At 31.6% G+C, this 23,656-nt stretch overlaps 3 protein-coding genes across 7 annotated transcripts; 1 reads left to right on the top strand and 2 right to left on the bottom strand.

Moving 5' to 3' along the window:
- Positions 1-310: 310 nt before the first annotated feature.
- On the bottom strand, positions 311-7,977 carry UGP (UDP-glucose pyrophosphorylase). 2 transcript variants are annotated; one of them, XM_029303053.2, is made up of 10 exons: positions 7,692-7,977; positions 2,865-3,101; positions 2,360-2,542; positions 2,060-2,265; positions 1,911-1,986; positions 1,690-1,836; positions 1,451-1,589; positions 1,247-1,384; positions 947-1,113; positions 311-836 (listed from the first exon to the last, which is right to left on the bottom strand). In XM_029303053.2, exons 1-10 carry the CDS (start codon positions 7,713-7,715, stop codon positions 624-626), a joined length of 1,530 nt encoding a protein of 509 aa, XP_029158886.1. In that variant the 5' UTR covers positions 7,716-7,977; the 3' UTR covers positions 311-623. The 2 variants fall into 2 exon arrangements, with proteins under 2 accessions (XP_029158886.1, XP_029158880.1); XM_029303047.2 differs by lacking the exon at positions 7,692-7,977 and adding an exon at positions 6,314-6,666.
- A 185-nt stretch (positions 7,978-8,162) lies between these two features.
- On the top strand, positions 8,163-10,060 carry Dcps (Decapping enzyme, scavenger). Its single transcript, XM_029303067.2, has 4 exons — positions 8,163-8,787; positions 9,003-9,148; positions 9,249-9,585; positions 9,697-10,060. The coding sequence occupies exons 1-4, from the start codon at positions 8,403-8,405 to the stop codon at positions 9,876-9,878; spliced, it is 1,050 nt and encodes a 349-aa protein (XP_029158900.1). The 5' UTR covers positions 8,163-8,402; the 3' UTR covers positions 9,879-10,060.
- Positions 10,061-11,867: 1,807 nt separating this feature from the next.
- Positions 11,868-23,325, bottom strand: LOC114931077 (macoilin-1). Of its 4 annotated transcripts, none has more exons than XM_029303010.2 (12): positions 22,477-23,325; positions 21,604-21,745; positions 21,171-21,297; positions 20,922-21,051; positions 20,705-20,771; positions 20,348-20,564; positions 19,968-20,229; positions 19,634-19,873; positions 19,223-19,399; positions 18,090-18,368; positions 17,400-17,593; positions 11,868-17,211 (listed from the first exon to the last, which is right to left on the bottom strand). In XM_029303010.2, the coding sequence occupies exons 1-12, from the start codon at positions 22,554-22,556 to the stop codon at positions 16,949-16,951; spliced, it is 2,178 nt and encodes a 725-aa protein (XP_029158843.1). In that variant the 5' UTR covers positions 22,557-23,325; the 3' UTR covers positions 11,868-16,948. The 4 variants fall into 4 exon arrangements, with proteins under 4 accessions (XP_029158843.1, XP_029158860.1, XP_029158852.1 ...); XM_029303027.2 differs by having other exon boundaries at positions 19,223-19,381; XM_029303019.2 differs by having other exon boundaries at positions 20,351-20,564; positions 22,477-23,324.
- Positions 23,326-23,656: the final 331 nt, after the last annotated feature.

The following is a 23,656-nucleotide window of genomic DNA, read 5'->3' as shown; positions in this document are numbered from 1 at the left end:
TATAAACCTTAAATTTATGTTGAATAAAAAAATCAAGGAATATTTGAAACTTTGATTTTATTTCTTTTTGTTAATGTTATTTTATATGTAAATATATATTTGTATTTTTTATATATGTACTTCTATATATATTTTTTTAAATTTCTATTTTAAAAAAGTTTCTTCAATATTATATGTTAAATAAACATCAGTACAGACGATTTAAAAAGTTATTATACAATTTTTATCTTCTAAATCGTCTGCTGTTGTTTATTTAGAATATCTAATGTTAAATGTAAAGAGATTCTTTTCCATCAATAAATAAATAAAATTGAAAGAGCATTTATTTATTATAATATAATATGCCATATAAACTTCAAAATACATAACATAGTATATATTCTATATATAATTTACGTGATACTTTGTGAGATACACATTAAGTTCTTATGTACAGTATATTTTCAGTAAAATAATTTCTATAGAAATATATATATCTTCGATTTTCTTTCTAAAATACATTATGAATATATACAATTAAATTGCTTGACTAGTTAATTTAAGATACAAATAAGACATACTATGCTCTCATACATTTATACAAATTCTGCAAGAGGACAAGATATTATGCTTTCTGTTGTAAATTAGTGATCCAATATACGTAAGTTGCCCGATACAATTTTATTTTCCAAAACTGTTCCAGAGGGTAAATCTATGCGTTCTCCATGGTTGGCGATTATAATAACTGTGCCTTTCAGTGTCACCCCTTTTCCAAAGGTAACATCACCTGAGACTGTTAAATGATCCAATTCAAGAAGATCCGGAATTGTCGGAAATCTAGTCAGAAATTCTTTCACCTGTACATTAAAAAAATTAATTAACAATAAGACCTATCATTAGAATAAAATTAAAAATAAAATTTATAAATTAAACAAAGATTAAAAATAGGAGTTAAGTTTATACTGACTTTTGAAAAATGATTGTCCCCTAATTTAATGAGAGGCGTTGTCGGGAACATTCTTTGAGGACTCATTACGAGAGATCCATTACGTAGAGTATACAAATTACTCATAACGAGCATCAGATCAGAAGTCTTTTTTACTGGCAGAAATCTACTACGTGGCACATTAATACCTGTAATATTAAATATACAATTTTAATTAAATATAAATTGTTTACAAAATCGATATTTAAAAAATGATGGATTTTAAATAAATTATAAGAGAATAAATTTGTTTAAAGTCTTGTTAATCGTCTTCGAACTTACCAATACTTCCTTCGAATGATTTCATAGCAGCTCCTACTGCTGTTTCAAGTTGTATTATATTCAAACCATTCGCGAAAGTTTTGTTATTTACTATTATCTCCATATTCAGCACTTTCTTTTCAAGTACTCTTTCAATGGCTGAAGAAATAGCACTTGTTAATTACAATTCTGTTTATTGTCTGTCTTAAATCACAAAATACATACCACTGAGTTTAATCCAGAGATTGTTGGTATTGAAATATTTAAATGTTTTGACGGATTTAAAATCGTCGACATGATCCTTAGGTACTTGAGCTATTTCAAGGAGACGAAGTTTATCCTCATATTTTATAAGTGTACCACCCTATACACACACACATATAAAGTATATTACAATTATAACCATTTCCAAAGAATTTTAAATAATTTTAGTAAATAATTTCCGAATATAAATTCTAACGTACTTTGACATCCGCTCGTGTCTTATCTGTTACTTCCATGACAAATTCAAGACTGGGTTCTGCTGGTTCACTTAACAATAATTTCAAGATTTTAATGTCCACTGTGGCACCAAGATTATCTATATTTGAGATGAAACAATATTCACGACCCTGGAAAAGATCAGAGTTTCAAATAAATGAATTATCATATCTATTAATAAGCACTAAGGAATAAGATTTCATACCTCTCGAATAAACTTTTTAAGTAAACCAGAGTTCAGGAAACTATCATAAAAATCTCCGTGACCAGGTGGATACCAACTATTAGATCATACATTAATTAGTATGATATCATTAAAATATATTGATAATGTTTTTAAAAAAATCATCTTACGCTTCTATATCCTCATCGACTTGACTATGCTTAGCGATCGGAAGTAGAGAATCCCTATTAATGCGCGGATAACAACTCTGATTAAAAGTGTAAATATCTATGTCGATTCCCTTGTATTTCCTAATTATACGTTGCGTGTCGTCATCCGTATTAAATGAATCCATCAATATGAGTGGCACGTTGGCATTGTACGTTTTATTCAGGTGCTGTATAATAGAAATAATTATCATTAATTTTATAACAATAGCAAAGAAACCAATAAACGTTATACGTGAATATGATAATTTATTATTAAAATACCTCGATTTGTTGAACGGTGAGATCCAAAAAGGTAAGTCCATTTCGCACGGCGATGACGGATTTCGGTCCGTGGCATCCCATACTTGTTCCGAGACCACCATTTAATTTAACCACAACCAATTTGTCCAATAACGCCTTCACCTCGTTATTTTCCGGTGATGGCAAAGAGTTGTAGTCTTTGACCTGCAAAAAACACAATTTCAATTCAGTTTATTTTATTATTTACAGTTTATTTTTGTAATTTATTAATTTAATTTATTTTAATTTATCTTATTAATTTAATAATAATTTTATTTATTTATTAATTTTAAAAAATTAATTAAAAAAATGATATAAATGAAGCTTTTCCTTTCTTGTCTTATACTCGTTTATAGTTTCATTTTTAATCGACAAAATTTAATTAACAATAGAATTTACTAATTAAAACTAATACCATTTAAATTTCTTCGAAAAAGAAACTTAACTAGGTGCTTTTATAAGAAAATGTTTCTCGCGCGATTCTTACCGCCTCTTCGGGCAGCTTTTGAATGTGATCCCATTCTAAGGACGGACCCTCTTCCTGCAGGAATCGCTCGAACAGATGCTTGAATCCGGCGAACTGCCGGCCCATCAATTCTTTCTTGTCCTCGCGTGCAGTCGCCTGCAGTTTCTCGAGTTCGCGTTGCAGCTCGGCCCGTGCATCTCTTTTCGTACGCTCGCGAAACGCCTGCGTATCTGAAGAACTGCGTTGGTGACCGCGAGCCTGAATTAACAAAAGTAGACCAACATTTTTTTTTACCTATTCTTCTCATAAAATCCTCCCCTTCCGCTCCCGTAAATCGATCATTGGACGGGTGCAAAAACGCGCGCATGATGACTTTTAAAAAAAATTACAGCTGTAAAAAAAATTGTAATTACAAAAAAGAAAAAAAAATCGTATAAGAAGATCGATGTCTATATCGGCGATGTATGTAGTCGTCGTGAAAAATTCCTCCTTAAAAGTTCTCTTTTAAAATCTCCTCCGCGTTTGCAGATCGTTTCGGAGCAAAATTCGGTGTAAAAATGCAAAATCGGCTGCGTGCTTAGTAATGGCGTTTTGTAATAAATAAGAGAGCACGAAGAGATTTGCCTCTTCCTTCTTTTTCTGCTTCCTCTTTTCTTTTACGCGTAACAAATCGTCGTTTGTCCGAAAAGAATCGAGAGCGATCGAGAGTATCGTACGTGACCGAGAAATATCGAAAGACGAATGACAGGAGAAGCTTATTGTTAGGCAATATAGTGTGTTTCTAGAAAAAAAGAATAAAATTAATGCTGCCTTGAGACGCGTGCGATACTACGAGGACGATGATAATGCAAGTCTAATTGTAAAAGGAAAATTAGCACGATAATTATATGAATAGATTAACGTTCAAATTATTTCATATTTGTGATTAGAAATGATTTGAAAATATTAGAAAATATTTCCCGATACTAAAGTATCTATTTCACAATGATTAACATTTAACATCGCACGTCCTTTGATTATTTTATATGTATCAGAGATAAGCACGAGTAAATATCTTTTATTAATAATGAATTAAATTTTTCAAGTATTACGATCATGTTTGTTTCACTTAAATAATAATCCGATTAATCATATTTAACTTCTAAAAAATTTTATTTTTGAAAAACAAACAACGTATTTCGTCAAAGTATTACCCTGACTCAAGGCCCACTGATAACATGCTTAGATAAATTTATTTTTAATTATGGATGAGTACCGATAGTGACAAAATGTATAGAATGTATAATAAAACTTTTAAATATACCGAGATAATATTCTTTCGCATTATTCGCTACGATTTGCATTATAAAACATTTCATAAGTCAAGATATATAATTATTCGCAAGGAAAAAACGCATATTTTTTGTTATCACAGAAAATTGCCATTTTTCAACGATTGCGCGTATATATACATTAATAAATAAATATTCTCGCATCTTTTGCATAGAAATTGTCGACAAAAAAACAATAACTGATACTCGGATAATGTTGTGTTAACCTTTTACGGCTCACGATAAGATAAATTCAAGAGGAATGGGTCCAGATTATAAGTTTTTTATCTTCTCTCTCGTGATTCAAATCATAGTTCAGCCTGGTTCACTTCAGTTATTTATGATATTCTTTCTCGGGAAAGTTTCTTTTTCGGCAAGATTATCCGCTAATAGAAAGAAACCAGACCAAGAAAACTAAAAAATATAAATATGTAAATATTAATGTTAACAGGTATCTGTGAGATAATAATCAGAAAAACGTTATTAACATTTCGATTAGCTTCAGAATTCTTCCTCGTGTGACATAAAATCGAGATATTAATTGACTCGTTCTCGTGATTATTATCTCATTTTTTTTATATAAATACAAAACATCACGTGTCAAATTGCGTTAGACAAAGATGATATAACAATAAAAAAACTACACAAAAGAATAACTTTTTTTATCAGTTTTTATAAGTTATTAATATAAGGAAATACATAAAAGTATAAATATAAGAAATATAAGAATTAAAATACAAAAAAGTTTGAATAATATATAAAACTTTACTTTATATAAATTTTTTATAAGTTATACATATAAAAAAATACATGAAATATACGAATCTACAATGTATATCTCGTGTAAATTCTGATGTCAGAGATATAAAAATATTTCTTTCTCTTCTTCTATTAATTTCCAGCTGCAATCGATTCTAATCTTTCTATTGCAGTTCTCGCGTTTTTTCTAGAAAGATATAATTTACAAAGTGAAGAATAGTCGTCATTCTACGAAGATAAGTAATATATGAAAAGACACTGACGCGATAAGAACTATAAGTCTTGACGTAGGATCGCCGAGGGTTAACGAATGATTACATCCCAGCATGACGCTGCGCACTTGAATCGGATTAGCCTATCATTATAGCTTATGTAACAGCAGATAAAGCGTTAAAAAAACTTGGATAAATCGTTAATTCGTGTTAAAGAATTTTTCAAGCTCTTTAGGTTTTAGCTGTATCACCATTTTGAGAAAAGTAACAACACAACTAAAAATAACGTTCCCCGAGATTTTTTGCTTAATATGCAATTAAGATCAAATGTAAGAATTCATTCATTATAGAGACACTTATAAACAAGTTATTATATCTCACGTGTAATTTATAAAAAAAATATATAAACGCAAAAAAAATTATAGTACGTTGAAAAATACAAATCAGTATTTTCTATCATAATATGCTAAAATTAAAGTTCAATATTAATTTGTTATATAATTCTACGCAGAAAAAGATCTCTGTTTACGTTTTATATACAGATAGTGACATATCGTCTATGAAAATCTAGCAATGACATAATTCTCCTTGAATACTCCTTGAATAATATTTCTCTTTAAGTATGTTTCTTTTTTTTTTAATTGATAACGCGCACTTATAAATGTGTCAACACGAGAATTTATACTTCGCGTATCGGGAACAATTTAATGATCAAGGTTTTCTCAATGAAAATATATCGCGATCACGGATATCTTTCAATATATCGACGATTGAATGCAAGGTTCTTTGAATTTACGAAAATAAATTTTGAAATAAATTTCGATAGATAAAGATCTCGCGATCGAGATATAGCGTGCGCTATTCAAAAAGAAGAGTATCGCGACGACAATAATTGTACAAGATGTTCTAAAACTATATCAGAGATTTTAAGAGCGCATGGATCCAAAAATGCCTCCAAGTTACAGCCCCTTAAAATTGGGGGAAAAATCGAAAAATATATTTGTAACTCTCGGAGACTTTTTCACAACGATTCGATTTTTATAGGAATTTTTTCTTATTTCGATCCCTAGAGTAACGCCCTTAAAATCTCTAACATGGTTTCAGAGACACCCTATCTATATTATATATATATATATATATATATATATAATATATACGTCTGATAAAACGTTCTTCCCACGTCACTTACTTGCAGCAGATACTCCATGAATGGAATGACCTTCTTCTTCTGCGTCTGTCCCGAATGAACAACGGGCGACGAATGCGAGGGCATCGTATAGCGCGCGAGATATTTCACTAATAATCGGTGCAATCGGCGCTTTACGTGAAGCGCGTAATTTCAAACGCGTCGTAAGTTTCGCGCGTACGTGACGCGGATATCGCGGGAATTTCGAAACGCTCCGAACTATTTTCTTACTTTCCTGAAAATGGCCAGATAAAAAACTAAGGGAATTTGAAATACAATTCGAAGTAGAATAGAACCGATGATCCTTCCGACCAAGTCGTGATACGTCGACATCACGCTTTATATCGTCCGATAAAATCAACGCCTCTATTTATACATGTACATATATGCATATTCAGCTCGTATAAAAACTACTGATATTGCTTCGACATTGATTAAGTTCATAAAATATTAAAAAAAACAAAATTAAGCTTTCCTCTCTTCCTTTTTTTAATCCATCAAACTTGCTCGTAAAAGTACAGTTGTATATGCATGTAAATATAAATGTGAATAAGTTTTTCTGTCTTAATAAATAATCTTTTTATACGTGATACGTTTGATGAATTATTCACTAAATTACGCAAGAAGCTCTGTTAAAACATATTTTCACATTTAAAAAATCTACTCATACTTTTGTCATCTGATTGGTTAATTATACGGATTTTATTCTGAGGGATTTTTTTCGCGAATATGTAAAGATTAATTCATCACTTTGTCATATTTTTTTAAACATTAAAAAATGTCAAGTGCCAGTATATTAAGAGGTATCTTTTAACCACGTTATATACATATTTATACGAGAATTGAATTTTATTCATGACTGTCATTGCGTCTGAAAGAATTCTCAATAAAAAAAAGATATCACTGTTTTCGAATCTCGAAAAATAGGATTTAACGCGGGTCTTTGAAATATGGACGATTTATTTAAAAAAATATATGTACGTAAAATATAAATTTAAATCTAATTTACATATCCAATATAGACCTATTAATATCAGAGATAAATATATATATATATAGTATTAGGAATTGCTTTGACTGCATGTCAATCACTCCGTTATAAAGGTAAAATGCACCTTAACCTTAAATTCACACTAGGTACCTACTATTCGATAATCGACAGTGGAATAACAAAGCAAATGATTTCATCGTTAAAAAGAACTCCTCCACATAAAACGTCATCACATTCGCTTTTTATCAACAATAATTAATTATTTTTATCAGATGAAGCAAAAAAAAATTTACGAAAGAGCGAGGAGCGAAAGACAAATCATTTTGTGAGAAAACAAGAAATTAATAACTTAATATTAGTCGGAAAAGATTAATTTCTGAAACCTTTTACCTTTCTGTCATCGACCTGCAACATTCTTCCTCGAACACTCGTTACCGTTGTAGCACACCGAACTAAAAGACACGAGACAATGCCCTTCACGCCGTGGCGAAGGTCACAACAGGTCACGAGCAATACTTGTCGAAAGTCCTACCTAACTTTCGATACTTCGCAAACGTGTTTATACTACGCAGTTACCTAAGCACTGCGTGAAATTCGGGGTCGTTGCGAAAGAATTCGTGTATTTACTTTGAATATTTTCAGCCGCTAAATATGTGTGCCGGGCTTGTATGTATAGACATTTGTCACGTCACGCGTCGATATTTGACGTTACAGGCGCCGACTGTATCGACGCAGACGCTCGCTGCTATTGTTATAATTTTCGCCGCTAGAGGGCACCGCGGTCGCGCGCAATTTGGATTTTCAACGAAAGGGAGGGGGATCTGTTCTTCAGAACTGAACTTTCTGCACCAGCGTACACTGATAAACTGAAACAGATGTATATTTACGTGTTGGAAAGAGAGAGAAGAAAGTATAAACCGGTTACACCTGTAAAGAACAAACCGGAGGAGATGATTACAAAATTGCAAGTGCTTGAAAATGAACAGAAATCTCTAAGGAAGAAGGAATTCCTAACGTGACTTTCTTTAAAATTATCTGACAATCTTTTGCATTTCTATTCTTTGCACTATTTTCGAAATTAAAGCGTGTTTATGTAGCGAAATGGCTGAGAATTGTGCAAATGTCAACGACGGCGATTGTCCACCGGCGAAGAAGGTGAAATTGAACGATGAGGGAGACGCGATCGAGAATACGGAGGAGAAAAACACGCGCGAGGACGACGCGACACCGGATGCGGAACCGAATCTGTCGAGTTTTAAAGTGACGAAGGTGTTACAAAACAATTGCGTGCGGAAATCGATATGCATAGAAGGGACATTCGAGGATCGCGAGGGCTCAGCGGTCGTCTTGCTCGAACAGAAGAGCTTCCCCAACGACAAATTGAGCCTGGAGAAAGGCTTCTTTGACGGGAAAACACTTTTCCGAAAACATTTTACCAATGACATTTACAGAAATTACGATTGCTTTCCTGCCGAGGAGCAGAACAGTACGTCGATCTGTCATTTTTTTCGTGTATTACTGTGTATTGATTATATATATATTTGTTTACAAACAAGTAGGTCTGTCCTTTTCTGCCGAATGTGCTGCATTATGCAGTTTGTCTCTTTTAGTCTACATTAGCAGGAAAGAGATAAACTCTGAACTGAATGCAGCTAATTTGACTAAAAAGAACAGGTGACTTAATATATTCTGTTTTTGAAGGCATACAGACTACCGTGATATATCCTGCCACACAAAATCACATTGAGAAATATAAGAAACAAGAAGTATATATGATAGATGAAACGTATGAACTTTACCAGCAAGTCACTCTTCCTTATATAGAATCGAAAAGTTTTAGTTTCGAGGTACAGACTTTATCTAAAATATATCACTTGGCATGGAATTTTTTTTACACTTCAAAATCAACGTTACATAATATTAATATTAATATTGCTTCTCTTCCAGTGGATAACAAATATATTGGAGCACAAAGCTGAACAGGAAAGTATTATTTATGAGGACTCTGACAAAGACACTGGCTTTGTATTGGTGACAGATTTTAAATGGGACAAACAGCTAGATACATTAAAACTATTGGCTCTGCCATTTCAAAAGATAAAATCATTAAGAGAATTGAACGCCTCTCATCTTCCTTTATTAAGAAATATACGAGATGCTGGAACAAAGGCAATTAGTAAAAAATTCAATATACCTGCCTCACAGCTCAGAATATATTTCCATTATCAGCCATCATATTATTATCTACATGTACATTTCTGCTACCTTATGTTTGAAGCACCAGGTGAGTCAATGTAATAAAATTATAAAAGTAACTGATAATTTCTGATAAAAAAGTATATAATGTAAGAATGAGTAGTATTTATAACTCAGAATCTTATTTTCCTTTATTTAGGAATATATGTGGCAAAAGCACACCTTCTGTCAACAGTTATAAGCAATTTAGAACTGATGTCGGACTATTATACTAAAGCAGTTCTTTCGTATATAGTATTCAAAGATAATCCACTCTATAAAAAATTTAAATCTCATGGAGCTCTAGAAACATCCACATGTGAAGTATCAGACAGTAAATAATGTAAATGAGATTGCTTTATATATACGTATATATAAAAAAAGTCGAAGTTTTATATTGGAATATTTTATGAAGAGGGACTATATACATTGTATTTTATTTACTATTTAAGAATAAGAAAAACAATACAAAACATGTAGTATTATTAATTAAAAACATCTATGACAAAAATTTTAATTAAATTTCCAATTTAATAGAAACCATTAAAAACAAAACATAAGATAATCAATAATTAAAAATTTACAAATATATATATATATATATATATATATATATTACACAATTTTTACAAAAATTAATTTTTTCTGAAATTTTTGATCCTGTATATATATTTTCTACAAATGGATAAGAATAGTTTTTATAAAATGTTTATTTTTAAATTAAAAATTATTTGAAATAAAATATAAAATAATATAAAAAAAGTCAGAAAAGATTATAAACATGATATATACATACATGAAATTATAAATGTTTCATTGAACAAGAAACATCTATGTAAAAGTAATGCAACATATAATCATTTGATAAAAGGGCAAAAAGAATAAATTCTTTTATTAATTATAATTTCTCATGTGTGGAGCTCTTAAATCTTTTTATTAATTTATCTGTATATGATGCATTGACACATTTAGTAGAGAGCAGTAAAGTATTTTTGGAACAGAAGGAATGAAGCTTATATATATAACATATATATATATATATATATATATATATATATATATATATATATATATACATATACACATGTATACAAGTACAAGCATATATATATATCTATATATATATGTATTTTAGTTTTATTAAAAATTCTGTCCTATTACTGTATTGCATAATACAGATTTCTTTAAGTTCATCATAATTGCCATTCATTCTTTTCTATCTTAGAAATAAAATCGTTTTCAAGATTAATAAGAGCATATGGATATAACTTTAATTAAAATAAATCAAATTTCATAATTGGTGTGTTCTCTACATTATATTGTCAACTAACACATTTGCTCATTTTTGTATTGCTCATAGTTACATTGAATGAATCTTATTCTGTTTATAAAAGAGACTGTCGATCGGATTAACATTATTCAGAAGATTGACTTCTTAACTCTTATTGTTGTATCTGCAGACAATCTGATTCTCTATAAGAATTTATTTAAATACTTTCACCAAACGAAATAATATTTAAAATATGTCCGATTATATTACCCACTGTCACCATCATCGAGATAAATGACTTATAAATCGCGGAATTTTCCCTCCTTGCTTTTAATCATATTAGAAAAGAAGCGGGAGGTACATAAGATAAAGTATATAATAAAATCCTGTAAAAATAAATAAAAACGTAATGTCATTAAATTATAATTAGAATGCATTAATATTGGAATTTGATAAATGCTTAATGCTCGTATGTATGTGTAATTATTTATATATAAATTATTATGCAATATATTTATATCGGTTTTTACAATGTTTATTTTAATAAATATTACTAGAGCATATATGTAGCGATACATAATATACAATGAAAATTCACTATTTTAATATCAATAATCTTTCTAATTCCTTATAATGCTTTGAAAGTTACGGTCCTTTCGTATAATTAGATAATTTGAATATATATACACATATATATGTATATATATTCAAAAGTAATTTTTAAATGTTTTTCCCAGTAAGTTATTTCTTTTATTTATACGATTTTATTCCAAGATTTTTCAAGATAAGCGTTTCACTATATTTGATATAGATATCAAATATCATTATAATAATCATGGTTTCTTTCAGAATTTGTCACTTTATCTAAGTTCTTTCTGTATCTGGGCATAAGCCCATTAAATGATAGTATATTCTTCATAATCTATAAAAATTGTGAAAGAACCATTTTTTAAACAAAATTTACATGTGTAAAACAAGGAGGGAAAGTTCAATTTTTATCCGATAGGAAATTTCTCATATTCTTAAGAAGATAAAGGAAGAAAATTTACAAATCATGTATATTTCAGTATGAAAACAAAAGTCAAATATATATTCTATACGACTGATAAACAGAAAATATGCGAAAGAAGAATCATTATAAATAGATGAGATTGTTGTGTAGCACCGGAATAGAAAAAAGTGCCATAATTCAAATAGGATTCTCAAGCTCAAGTTATGAATTAACGATAGAAACGCATAATGTATGACAATAGGGCGTATATGCTGTGTTACATGTTTTACGAGTCTTATACGATGGTAAAATAATTTTTATCCAGATTTTTGTATCATTTTCTTAATTTCATTAAACAGACGTTCACGTGTTTTTTTTTTTTTCGTTTAGGCGTCAATCAAGATCATATGTCGACGTGTGTGTGTGTGTGTGTGACACATTCATTTCATCTGTTTTGCCCACCAAAAGTATTACAATACGTTAAAAATTTTCTCAAAGAGTCACATTCTACATGTCTCAGTTTCTTTTTTAAATTTTAACAAGGGCATTTGCGTGTATGTATATGGTCGCGCAGTATACGATGAGATCAATAGCTATGTTGTTGTTGTTGCAACTTAATTATGCTACATTCGTCTATCTCGGCGATTACTTAACGCTATAAATAATAACAAAATAAGTACGCAGTTAAATGTTCTCGGAAGCGCATAAGACGTTACAATAAAACTAATATATAAAACAAAAAAGAAACATCCACGACACTTTTTTTTCACTAGACTTGACGCCAAAATTTGATATAAAAACGGGAAAACCTTTTTATTGTCCTCGCCGACTTAATAAATTATAAGTTAATGTAAAGTATCAGAGAACTTACAAATTATTCAGGAAGCAGGTATTACAAGAGTACTTGAATTTGTGCACACCTCATTTTTCTCTCTCTTTCTTTCTCTCTCGCACACATTCGAAAAAAAAACGCTGAATGCAATCTAGAGTAAAAAAATTAAGTACGTTATACACATCTTCCTCCTCTTATCGCGCGAAGTGAAATAATGCGTTTGGAAAATAGGAAACTTACCTACGGCGATCGATTAATTATCTCATTATTAATTTATTATGGTAAGAGAACATCATTGTATAATAACTAAAATAATTATACATATGTGCATGTATATACACGTAGATAACTGCACGTATATTCCGGCGTGCGCGCAATGTACGAGTATACACAAATAAATATGTAAGAAGCGAATGTATATTTACACGTGATATATATGCGTGTGTATACGTGTTTTATATGAGCGCGTCAGTGTTTTTTTTCCTTTGTGGCTGCGTATATGTATGCATATCACAATAACTCAATGTGCATGATATTATCTCGTTTAATAAAATAATATTAATTGCTTATTAAGCCAGACTTCTAGTGGAATTGAATCCAAGATAAGTAAATTAGCCAAAAAAAAAAAAAAAAAAAAAAAAAAAAAACTACACATCCTGGTCAGGTACATAAATTCACGATCGATACTTTTTTGACAATTAATAATTTCTTTGACCTTTATTTCCTTGTTTTTTTTTGCTAACAAGCTCGTCGCTTTAATATTTATTTTTGTATCTGAACCTCGTGTCATCAATGAAATCGGCAAATATCATATTCGTAACGTAAATTAAAGTGACCTTGTATAGCAAAAATGACTATATGCCACGCAAGTGCCCCAACAATCACACCCATGCGTTACACCCAAAGGCGGTATCAAAGTTCCTCTTTCTGATAAATATTTACATATCTTCACTGTATCGTCTTCGCTACATTATCAGTGTACAAACAAATGTAAGCAAACGCAAAATCTAATCGAAACTTATCAACGATTTATTCGCAAGATCAAAGGTAAGTGTAATATCTTTGACACTGGGACAATTCGAAAACAGAAATGCATACACACGATTTCCTTTGTTTTTCATAAACTAGCAACCATTGGAGTTTTTTTTATATATCTCGTGTATCGAAGAGAGTATATGAATACACAATATATATATATATATATATATTTATATTATATATATAATTATTAATGTATGCAACTTAGAAAACTTTTTCACGTAACTTTCTTAGAATAAATTCAGAGCACTGCTCTTTTAAAGATTAAAATTCAGAATTTAATAATACACATTGTGCAGGAAAGCCTTTACAACGTTCTTTATGTGGATCATCTGGGAAATGTGGACTCGTATAATTCATTATCCAATGAGAGTCCAGATACTAAATTTTAATGAAATGAAAGGATACTGCATCCTCTCCTTCCATAGAAGACAAAAGCTTTGAATATCTTCTAATAAATATTTGTGCTCGTAAAACTTCCTTCTTCACTTGACTAGTTGGTCATGATCCACTACTAATGTCCATAAGTAAATTGTCATGACAATGCTTTGTATGTACAATTATGGAAGAGAGAAAGAATGACCTCGTAATAGTTAACAAGTGTTACACAACATTTCCAACGTAATGAAGCAAGTACTGGCTTTCTTGCGGATAAAATAAAAAAATAGTTGATTTTGTCAATGTCGATTAATTTGATTCAAACGATCTTTCTATGATCGTTATCGATTAATTATTCGTAATGCCACACGCATCGTATTCTCAACAACTCTTTCAAACACTCTGTAAGCCAATTAAAATTGTACAACTTTTTATCAATCTTTAAGATGAAAATAAAAAAATCGGAAGAAATCAAAATTATAACATATACCTCTTCATATTTGGTATAATTAATAAACTGACAAATTAATAGCCGCACACAATTTGCGCGAATGTTTAAAAGAATTTGCACTTAAATATATACGCCATACATAAATTATAATATTTTTATAAGTAGACAGATCATTTAAATATTATATACCACAATGCCTTCAATGGTGCCATAATTTGTCAAAGCAATGTAACATATTTTATATACTTATATATGTTAAGAACAATTAAACAAAAAAAAACTTCTGTTCTTAAATCCGAAATTATATTAATGGACGTCATAAAAGAAAAAAAATTTAAATCTAGTCACAATATAATTTCAACAACTCAATGTCGCTAAATAGAGAATTAAATATTCTTATTTAAATAAAGCAATCATACGAAGATAACTTTGCTCTCTACATTTGTACTTATAAAATTATCTCACATTTAAATTCTTTTTTTTTAACATAGTATGGCATTACCTAATATCATACCAGTATGATCATTGCATGCCAGAATTCTTCAATTAGATCAAGTTAGCCATCACATTTTTTAATAAATTTTACGAATCAATCGTTTTTATCACATTTGAATATCATATTTTTACTCTTGCGAAAAGTAGTAATGGCTACTTCATACCGTTTGAAAGCCAATACATAAAAAAAATTTTTAAACTAAAAATATATTAGAATTTAAAAGCACAGAAAAATACGCACGTGTGTATGTGTGTATGAGAGTATCATTGTACGGGCATATGATTATCTAAAACAATTTTTAGCGTCGTGACATTTACTTTGATCTTTCTTGAATGCTATAACGCTCATATTTCATCCTATTGTTGTCAATCGCTCATTTCTGCATGATAATCGCATAACGTAAAATGGCTCGACATGCCAATGATATTTAAATAGAGTTTGTATGATGGACTAGCTTCAGTTATACGACTTGAATAAGAATACATCTTTGACAAGTCATCGTATGTTTAGGCATATGCTGCGAGAAGATTACAGATATTTTAACGTTTCCTTTGTTAAAAACTCGTTGTTTTGCTAGTAAGACATTTGTGCATTATCACTTTCTGCCAATGTTAAAAATTAATTAGAAATTTAACAAATAAGAATTAATAAACATGAACTATATCATGTGACATAAGAAACAATTATTTTCATATATGACAAATGCATTTAGCAAAATTGATTTTCTGTACGAAAATTCTTTGTAGAGTATAAAACATATTTTACTTACATATAAATTAACAATCAATATTAGGGCTAATATAATTCGCAAGTGCTGTTAATTCACGAAATTATGCGATTACTTAACTCAAACTATCTGAATAAGTAGACTTTTATTATTTCAAAAATTTTTAAATCTGTTGATTTAATAATTAATCCAAGCTAATTAAATAAAATTAGAAGATTAATTACAAAGTATATAATTATCATATATTCTATTTATTATAAATGATATTATATAAATGCAATTAAGATAGAAACTGGTTTTTTTTGCATTATTGACTTTGTAGTTTTATTTATACATTAAATATTTAAAGATAAATTTAAAATAAATAATTTTTAATTTAATTATTTAAATAAATAATTTAAAATAAATAATTTTCTATAAAATTTACTATATTATTATTTGTATTATCGTGACAATTAATATTCTTTTTAGTTTTTTTATAATTCAGATAGTTTGAATCCAAATTTGCAAATTCATAGATTTGAATCTTTAGATCTTAAGGATTTAGATCTATTTAGATTATCTAATAATCATTATTCGCATCATTAATCATCATCTGAATAATTATTATCTAGATAATATCTGGATAATAATAATTTCAGATAATTCGAATATTAAATTATCCGGATATTTAACCCTAGCAATATATTGATTTTCAAGAGTATTAGACATATTTTTCTCGTTCACTGGTACAAATTATTATATATATATATATATATATATATATATATATATATATATATACACATATATATATATATATATATATAATATGTTTATATATATATCTGTAAGATCAACTTGCAGCAAATGTTACAAATTAAGACTGTCGCTGGATTTTCGCGACATTCTAGAAACCAATTTGTCGCGTCGTGTGATCATAAGTAATGTCAACGGTTTCATTTTTTTTCTCTGAAAGGACACGATACAAAACATGTTTCATGAAGTTTCTCATGGAAGACTTTCAGATTTCTTTTACACATTAAGAGAAAATCTGTATATGATAAAAATATTACCTTCTTAAAGAAGATGAATACAGGAAAGATCTGATATATCGATAAATCCGTATATTTTCGCCATATACTTGAAGGAACTTAAATGGTTAATATTTCCACGGAGAAACTTGAAACATCCTTTTGTAATTGATACATCCTACTACTCGGGCTCTGATGAAAGAACAATTGCAGTTTTTAAGCTTCGGTCGACGCTACGAGGGAGCTTTTAGGCGTGTACGCTGTCGCATTCGGATCCAAATTCGACACAGTACACCCCGGACAGGGACTTTCGTTTGAACGTATTTTTGTTCCTGCTACTCTCACTTCACTATTTAAACGTAGCTTGGACGTCGCACAGGTTGGCGCTGGACCAAATGTGTCTTGTGGCATCACAGCTAAATCTTGCGCTATTTTTGTTTTCAACATCTCGATTTCTTTCTCGTGAGATCTGATTAAGCCTGATTTAATGAAGAATAGTATGAGATATATTGGCATCAATAACAATTTGCAATATAATATTGTGCAGCATATTTTTCTTCATAATAAATTATATAATTCCGTTTTTCAATCGGAGAAAATGTTTAAAAAGTTGCATTTTGTATGTACACACACGAGATAAAATGAGAATAAAACTATTATTACTTACTTTCGCGGATTTCTAATTGCCGCTTAGCTTCACCGAGTGCCGAAAAAAGATCAAGCTTTATACGTGTCTCTGCGCTCAAGCTGTTTTCCAAATGCGCGTTTTTGTCCTGTAGCGCGTTGAGTGCAGCGAGTAAAATTTCAGACTCTCTGTGGTTCTCTTTGCAACGCGCTGTATCTTTTTCCAATACGTTACACCTGATGCGTCAATGTACGACGCACAGAATATGTGTTAATGTCCATTGTTAATTTCAAGATTAACATTATCTAATATAACTCTTATTATGCACATATACAGGGTGTCATAAAGTGTCACACCGAAAATATACAAGTAGATCTCGTTATTCGGAGACAATTTTTCTTCAGCAAAAATGTCGAGCGAGGCCATCATTTTTTGGATATTCCCAATTTTTGCCATCATGCATCTTTAAAACTTAAATTAAAATTTTATTACAATAAACTCTACTTGAAATTAATTGAAGAATATGGTTCTGTTAATATTTTATTTCCACGAGGCTTAGTTTGTAAAAAAACCCCTTTATTTTCAATCGCTTATAACTCGAAAATTATTGATGCCTCAGTATTTTTGCTGAGAAAAAATTGTTTCCAAATAACAAGATCTTGTATATTTTTGGCGTGACATCTTATGTCAGATACCCTGTATATGATTGAGATCTACAGTGTTTACTCTTACCTGTCTTCCTTCGATTTGAGTTCACGGCGTAAATTTTTAAGATCCTGTTCCATTTGTGATCTTCGACTTTTGCACGCGTCAGTACATTCTTGCCTGATAAGCGGAGGCGGTGGCGGTGGAACTGCAGAACGTGCCTCCTCGGCAGCCCGTCGTGCCCTCCGTTCGGAGACCAAGGACGCTTCGCATGCGGTGCGTTGTTTCCTCTCGTCTGCAATTCGCTTCTCCAACGACGACATCGTTTGCTTGTCCAGTTGACGCGCCGTCACTAGACCATGCAATCTAGAATGTGGAAATTTATTTAGAATTTGTTTAATTTTACTCGCAAATCCAAATAAGAACATGTACATATCTTTTTTAATTCAAATTAAAATTACAACATTTAGTTTTACATATATATTTGACCATATAAAATAAGTATCGTGTATATTATTACTCAGACTGGATATAAGAGTTGTTGCATAAAGAAATAACTCCCTCATATGACATATATTTGAAGATTTATGATGTATGTGCGTGTTGCAAAACAAATTTAATCATTATTATTTAAGATCAATTATTAAACCATCGTAAAATATACAGTTAAAACTACAGTTTTATATACCTTTTATGTAGTCTTCATATTTTTAATTGAAAACGCGGCTTGATTAAAGAAATTAATTTTCTGCATATTTACCAAATGGTAATCTTTGTCTGGATACTAACATGGATATAGAAAGGCAATTATTAATATTCAGTAACAAATTGTAACAACCATAAGATAAACATGAGTAATTATATAATAAATTGGAAATTTGAATATATATAATAAATAATGAAAATATTTAATTGTTTGAGGAAAAAATTTTAATAGATTTTAGTAATTTGTATAGATTTGTAGATATTTGAATATGTGTATATGTATATACACAAAACATTTTCCCTGTGTATATACCATGTATTTTAATCAATATTTAATGAAATAATCAATAAAAATGTGTCTGTGAAAAAGAAAAATTGTCAGTAAATTTATAAGTACTTTATAGTACACATATACTATCTCAAAATTTAAAACAAAATGTATAAAGATATTAATTAGATAAATTCTTTACATATAAATTACAAAACTAATTCTCGCAATAGTTAAATACACTTACTTGCTTTGTAGTTGATCATTGTCATGTTGGAGTTGTTGAATGTCGCCCTTAGCCTGTCGCTCTCCATTAAGCAAGGTATTGATTTGCGATCGTAATTCTTGCTCCAACTGTCGACTTGACTGCAAGTCTGATTTCAAGCGTTTTATATCCGCCTCGAGCCTGCGACACACCAGTAACCTATTTCAATGACAAATTATGCTAAAAAAATTGATGACAAATCTACACTGGCGATATACAAAGTGATACAAGATTCGATATCTAAGTACAGAGAGATACAAAGAATACCAGATTTGTCATTAGAGTTTCGATCTGTGCCTTTGTGAAAACATGTAGGATTATTAACAGAATAATTTCTGTAGTATGTTATAGTAATTATATCTACAAGAGATTTTCCTTTTTTTTATAATATACCTTTGATAATAATCCTCTTGTTGTTTTTGTTGCTCTGCCGTGATTTCACCTGTATTTTTGACCTGTCGAGCTTTACGTTCGCGTTGAACATTGGTAGTCGACGATGCATCTCGACTTTCCTTCACATTATTCCATTTTCCTGTTACCGAACCGTTTGATTGCGATTTTATCGTAGTGTGTCCGCAACCCTTGATAGACTTATCTTTTTCTACTTCATTTATGTCAAAATCATTTACAGATCTGTTTTAAAAGATTGTTAGTAAGAATCTATAGTACGGAATTAAAGTGAAATTAAAAAGATAAATATACTCTGATATAAAAAAATTGAACATACCCCACCCTCTCGATAAGTTGTATGTCACTGTGGGGTACTGTATTTCCATTACTGTGTATAAATCTCTTATCATTTTTGTCCGATGGTGAATTATTTGATACATTATGTTTATTATGCTGCTCTTCCTGCTGTTTTTCACTCTTGTCTAAAGATTTTCTATGAGTACCTTTGGTAGTAGCACTCTGTGATTGTGATGTGATTTGGCTACTATTGTGTACTCCACCATTTTGTACGTTTGTTTCTATAGAACTGTTACTGCCCTCTGAAAAAATAAATATAGCCACATTTAAAGTGTGCTTAATTGCTTAATAAAATATGTTTATACAAAGAGAAAAAGATATGTATAAACATGAAAATATTTATTGATAATAAATACAAGCTACCTCTGCTTTTTTCAGGGCTTGGATTATACTGTGGACTTAATTTGTGTGTTTGAGTTTTAATGTGTTGTTCCAACGATGCAGTGACGTGTTGCGTCTGTGACTGCACTTGTGGTTGGATCTGTTGCATCGACATAGCTTGTTGCTCTAGAGGCAGTGCTTGCTGCAGTAATTGCAGATAGAACTCGTTCTCCTTTGCTACATCTTTCTGTTTTCTCTGTGACACAAAAAGAAATCAAGATGTATAAATTAATATAATTGCATTTATCATATATCATGCAATAATACATTTCAAAGTTATTTCTATACTTTTGTATAAGTGTAATAAATCACAATGTAAATTTGTTAAATACTAACCTGCCTCATTCTGTAGCCTACATAGCTCTTAAAACCAAAGCCCAATGTAACTACAGGATAGCCAATGCTGAAAATATGCATTATATATAAAAATGTATTCGATACAAATGTGGATTGTCAATGAATCATTTTAATAGATGTATGTAAAGAGTAACATGCATTAACAAAGCATTAAGCTTTAATTATACATTTTCGCAAAAATAAAAGGAAACAATACCAATGTGCTGCAAACGGCCGACAGAGGTCTAGATGAAACGGCATATGACGTAAGTCACGTAACCGCACTGCTGCCTCTATATATAGAAATAGTAGCCACAGCATCACAGTCGGTAGACACACACCTTTATCTAAACAATATCAAGATTTTTAATTATATTTTTACATTCATTATAATTCACACAATATCTATTCTATTCAGATGCAACAAAAGTCATCTCATATTCATCTTATCTCATTTTTTACATACCTGTGTGCCAAACATATTGCACCCAAACGTAAGTGCTGGCAGCAAAAAACAGCCAATGCACAGGGATGAAAAAAAAGCAAATCATGTCTGACGTAAGTGCAATACAAATAAAAAATACAGAAAAGGCCTGAAACAAAAAAAGAAAAAAAACATGATTCATATAGTGCTATATGATTGTTTATCATTGTATACATGAGCGTCTGCAGAGGGAAAAAGGAGCATTTGCCCCCCCCCCCTTGGAATTAATAAAAGAATTAAGCATTTTTGCTCTCTTTTTAATATTAAAATTTATTTGCATATGTAATATAAAAGAATAAAAATAAAAAAACAAAAACATTTAAAAGAATTAAAAACAAAAATTTTTTTAATCTAATATGCCCCTTCCTGGAAAAAATCCTGCAGATGCCCATGATTGTATAACATTATTACCTACCAAGCCTTGATATTTAAAGGAATCGTAAACGCTTCGGAGGAGTAGCCAGAATGGCCACAAGAATTCAAAACGGAATTCCAAAATGAAGTCTGCCAAAATCACCATGGCCCATAGTAGAAGAAACTTTAGATAAAGCAAGGTACTGAAACAAACATAATCGTATCTTTTATTCAAATGGTTGGCAAATGATTCGCTACTTGTTGGATTAGAGAGAGAGTCAGAGTAGTTTATACAATAATTACTTTATACATTTATAGAATTTACATATAAATATCTCTCCTTGCTTTTATTTACTGTATATAAAGGCCTATCGGAATGCTGCTGACAAAACATATAGATGATGTTATCAAAAACACAGGAGGCTTATATAACACGATAAGAGCTCATGCTCTTTCTGAACAAAAGAAAAAAAAGAGAAAAGGAATAACTGCTGGAAAGTCAATCGACTGTCGCATCTGCTTCATTTTGTTATTGTGACATTTGCTGCCTGTAAGTCATACCATGCAGCACACGAATGCTGCGTGTGTATATGTAAGATAGAGATAGACATCTAGGATTTAAGAGTAGGAAAAGAGAGAGAGAGAGAGAGAGAGAGAGACGAGAGGGAATTGATAGCAAAAACAGGCGCGAATGGAGAAGATGTTTATGTATTCCGGAGGTAAATGTCAAGGTGCCGAAGACGAGGCCTCCGAACGCGTCGTTCGCTCTCGATCGGCCTCTCGGTGTCTCTCGACGTCGCGGAGAGATTTTTGGTTATTTTTTTGCTCCTCTCCTACGAGAAGAGAAACATGGCCATTCCTCTCGGCGTAGATGTTGCACGCATATGGCGGCAAGAGTGAAAGAGAGAGACGGGGAGAGGGAGAGAAATTTTACCTTCCGTAGATTCCCTCGGTGAGCTTGTTGCGTTTCAAGGGCCTCCGAAGCTTACCGCACTCGACATTTCTCCTCTTCATATTCCTCGGCGCTTTCACTTCACCAAGTGCGAAGCGACGTTACTCGCGGCGCGCTACGGGAAAACGGAAAAAAAGCGGCCGCGAACGGCGGCGGCGGCGACGACGACGGACAGATATCACCCCCTTCGACGTTTTACGCGCGGGGACACACACTCGCGTGCGAGAAAAAACCCACGGGCACACACTCTCTCTCTCGCGCGCGCGAACTTCTATCAGTCTCTTTTGTTGTCATTCGTCTGTGGGGGACAGATTCTCGAGGTCTCGCGGCGGTTTACCAAGCAGCTGATTGGTCCATCGCGGGACATGGCGCGCTTAATCAGCGACGTGAAATCACCTGCCGATATGTTACATTTAAAGCGCGCAGGACCGTCGTGTCGGGGAAAAATCGCCCCGAACTGTCAAAAGCGGCGCGGAGCTGTCAAAGATCAAAGGGACGCCGGCCGAACTTTTCTTCCCTTCTCTCTCTCTCTCTTTCTTTATCGATGCGTCTATCCTCTTTCTCTGTCTGTCTCGCGACGATTTCGGGGTCCCTCCACGAAGCCTTTATCGATCGTAGATGTCTCCCGACCGTGCTGCGGTCGGTCCATCGGCTCGTTTCATTCGCGTTTACAACGGCGCGCTGGCCGACCTGGCAACACGCGCGCGTTTGTCTGTCTCTTTCTCCGATGAGACAGAGAGCGCGTTACCAAGCGAAGCTGTTTCTCGATGCCTCCTCGCTTCCGTGACTATCTGTCGGGCAGACGCGCAGCTGCGTGGAAACCGTTACGGAATAATCGGGCGATTACGAAACGTCGTCGAGGGTCGTCCTCGGGTCCGACAGGTGTGCCATTAAAAGACAAAGCGAAAAAAAAATTGGAAGAACAGTTGCGCTTTTTGTTTCTTCCCGTTTCGTCCCGCTGAAATTTAAATATCGCGAATTAACTTATTTTCGTAGAACGCGCTTTGTTCCTTTTTTTTTTTGTCTTTTCACAAGGCACTTGTCAAAGATGTTGTTGTCGATATCTCGAGAAGTTTAATTCTTTCATTTTTCAATAAGCTGTTGTCAGACTTGTAAGGAACGAAACTAATAAAAGATAAAAAATTATTTTAAAATGATTAAA

This window comes from Nylanderia fulva, unplaced genomic scaffold (assembly GCF_048542155.1).
Source record: "Nylanderia fulva isolate GAGA-0341 unplaced genomic scaffold, ASM4854215v1 Scaffold38, whole genome shotgun sequence".
NCBI classification, from domain to species: domain Eukaryota; kingdom Metazoa; phylum Arthropoda; class Insecta; order Hymenoptera; family Formicidae; genus Nylanderia; species Nylanderia fulva.
The sequence above is the reverse complement of the archived record's forward strand: the minus strand, read 5'-3'. Positions and strand labels throughout refer to the sequence as shown.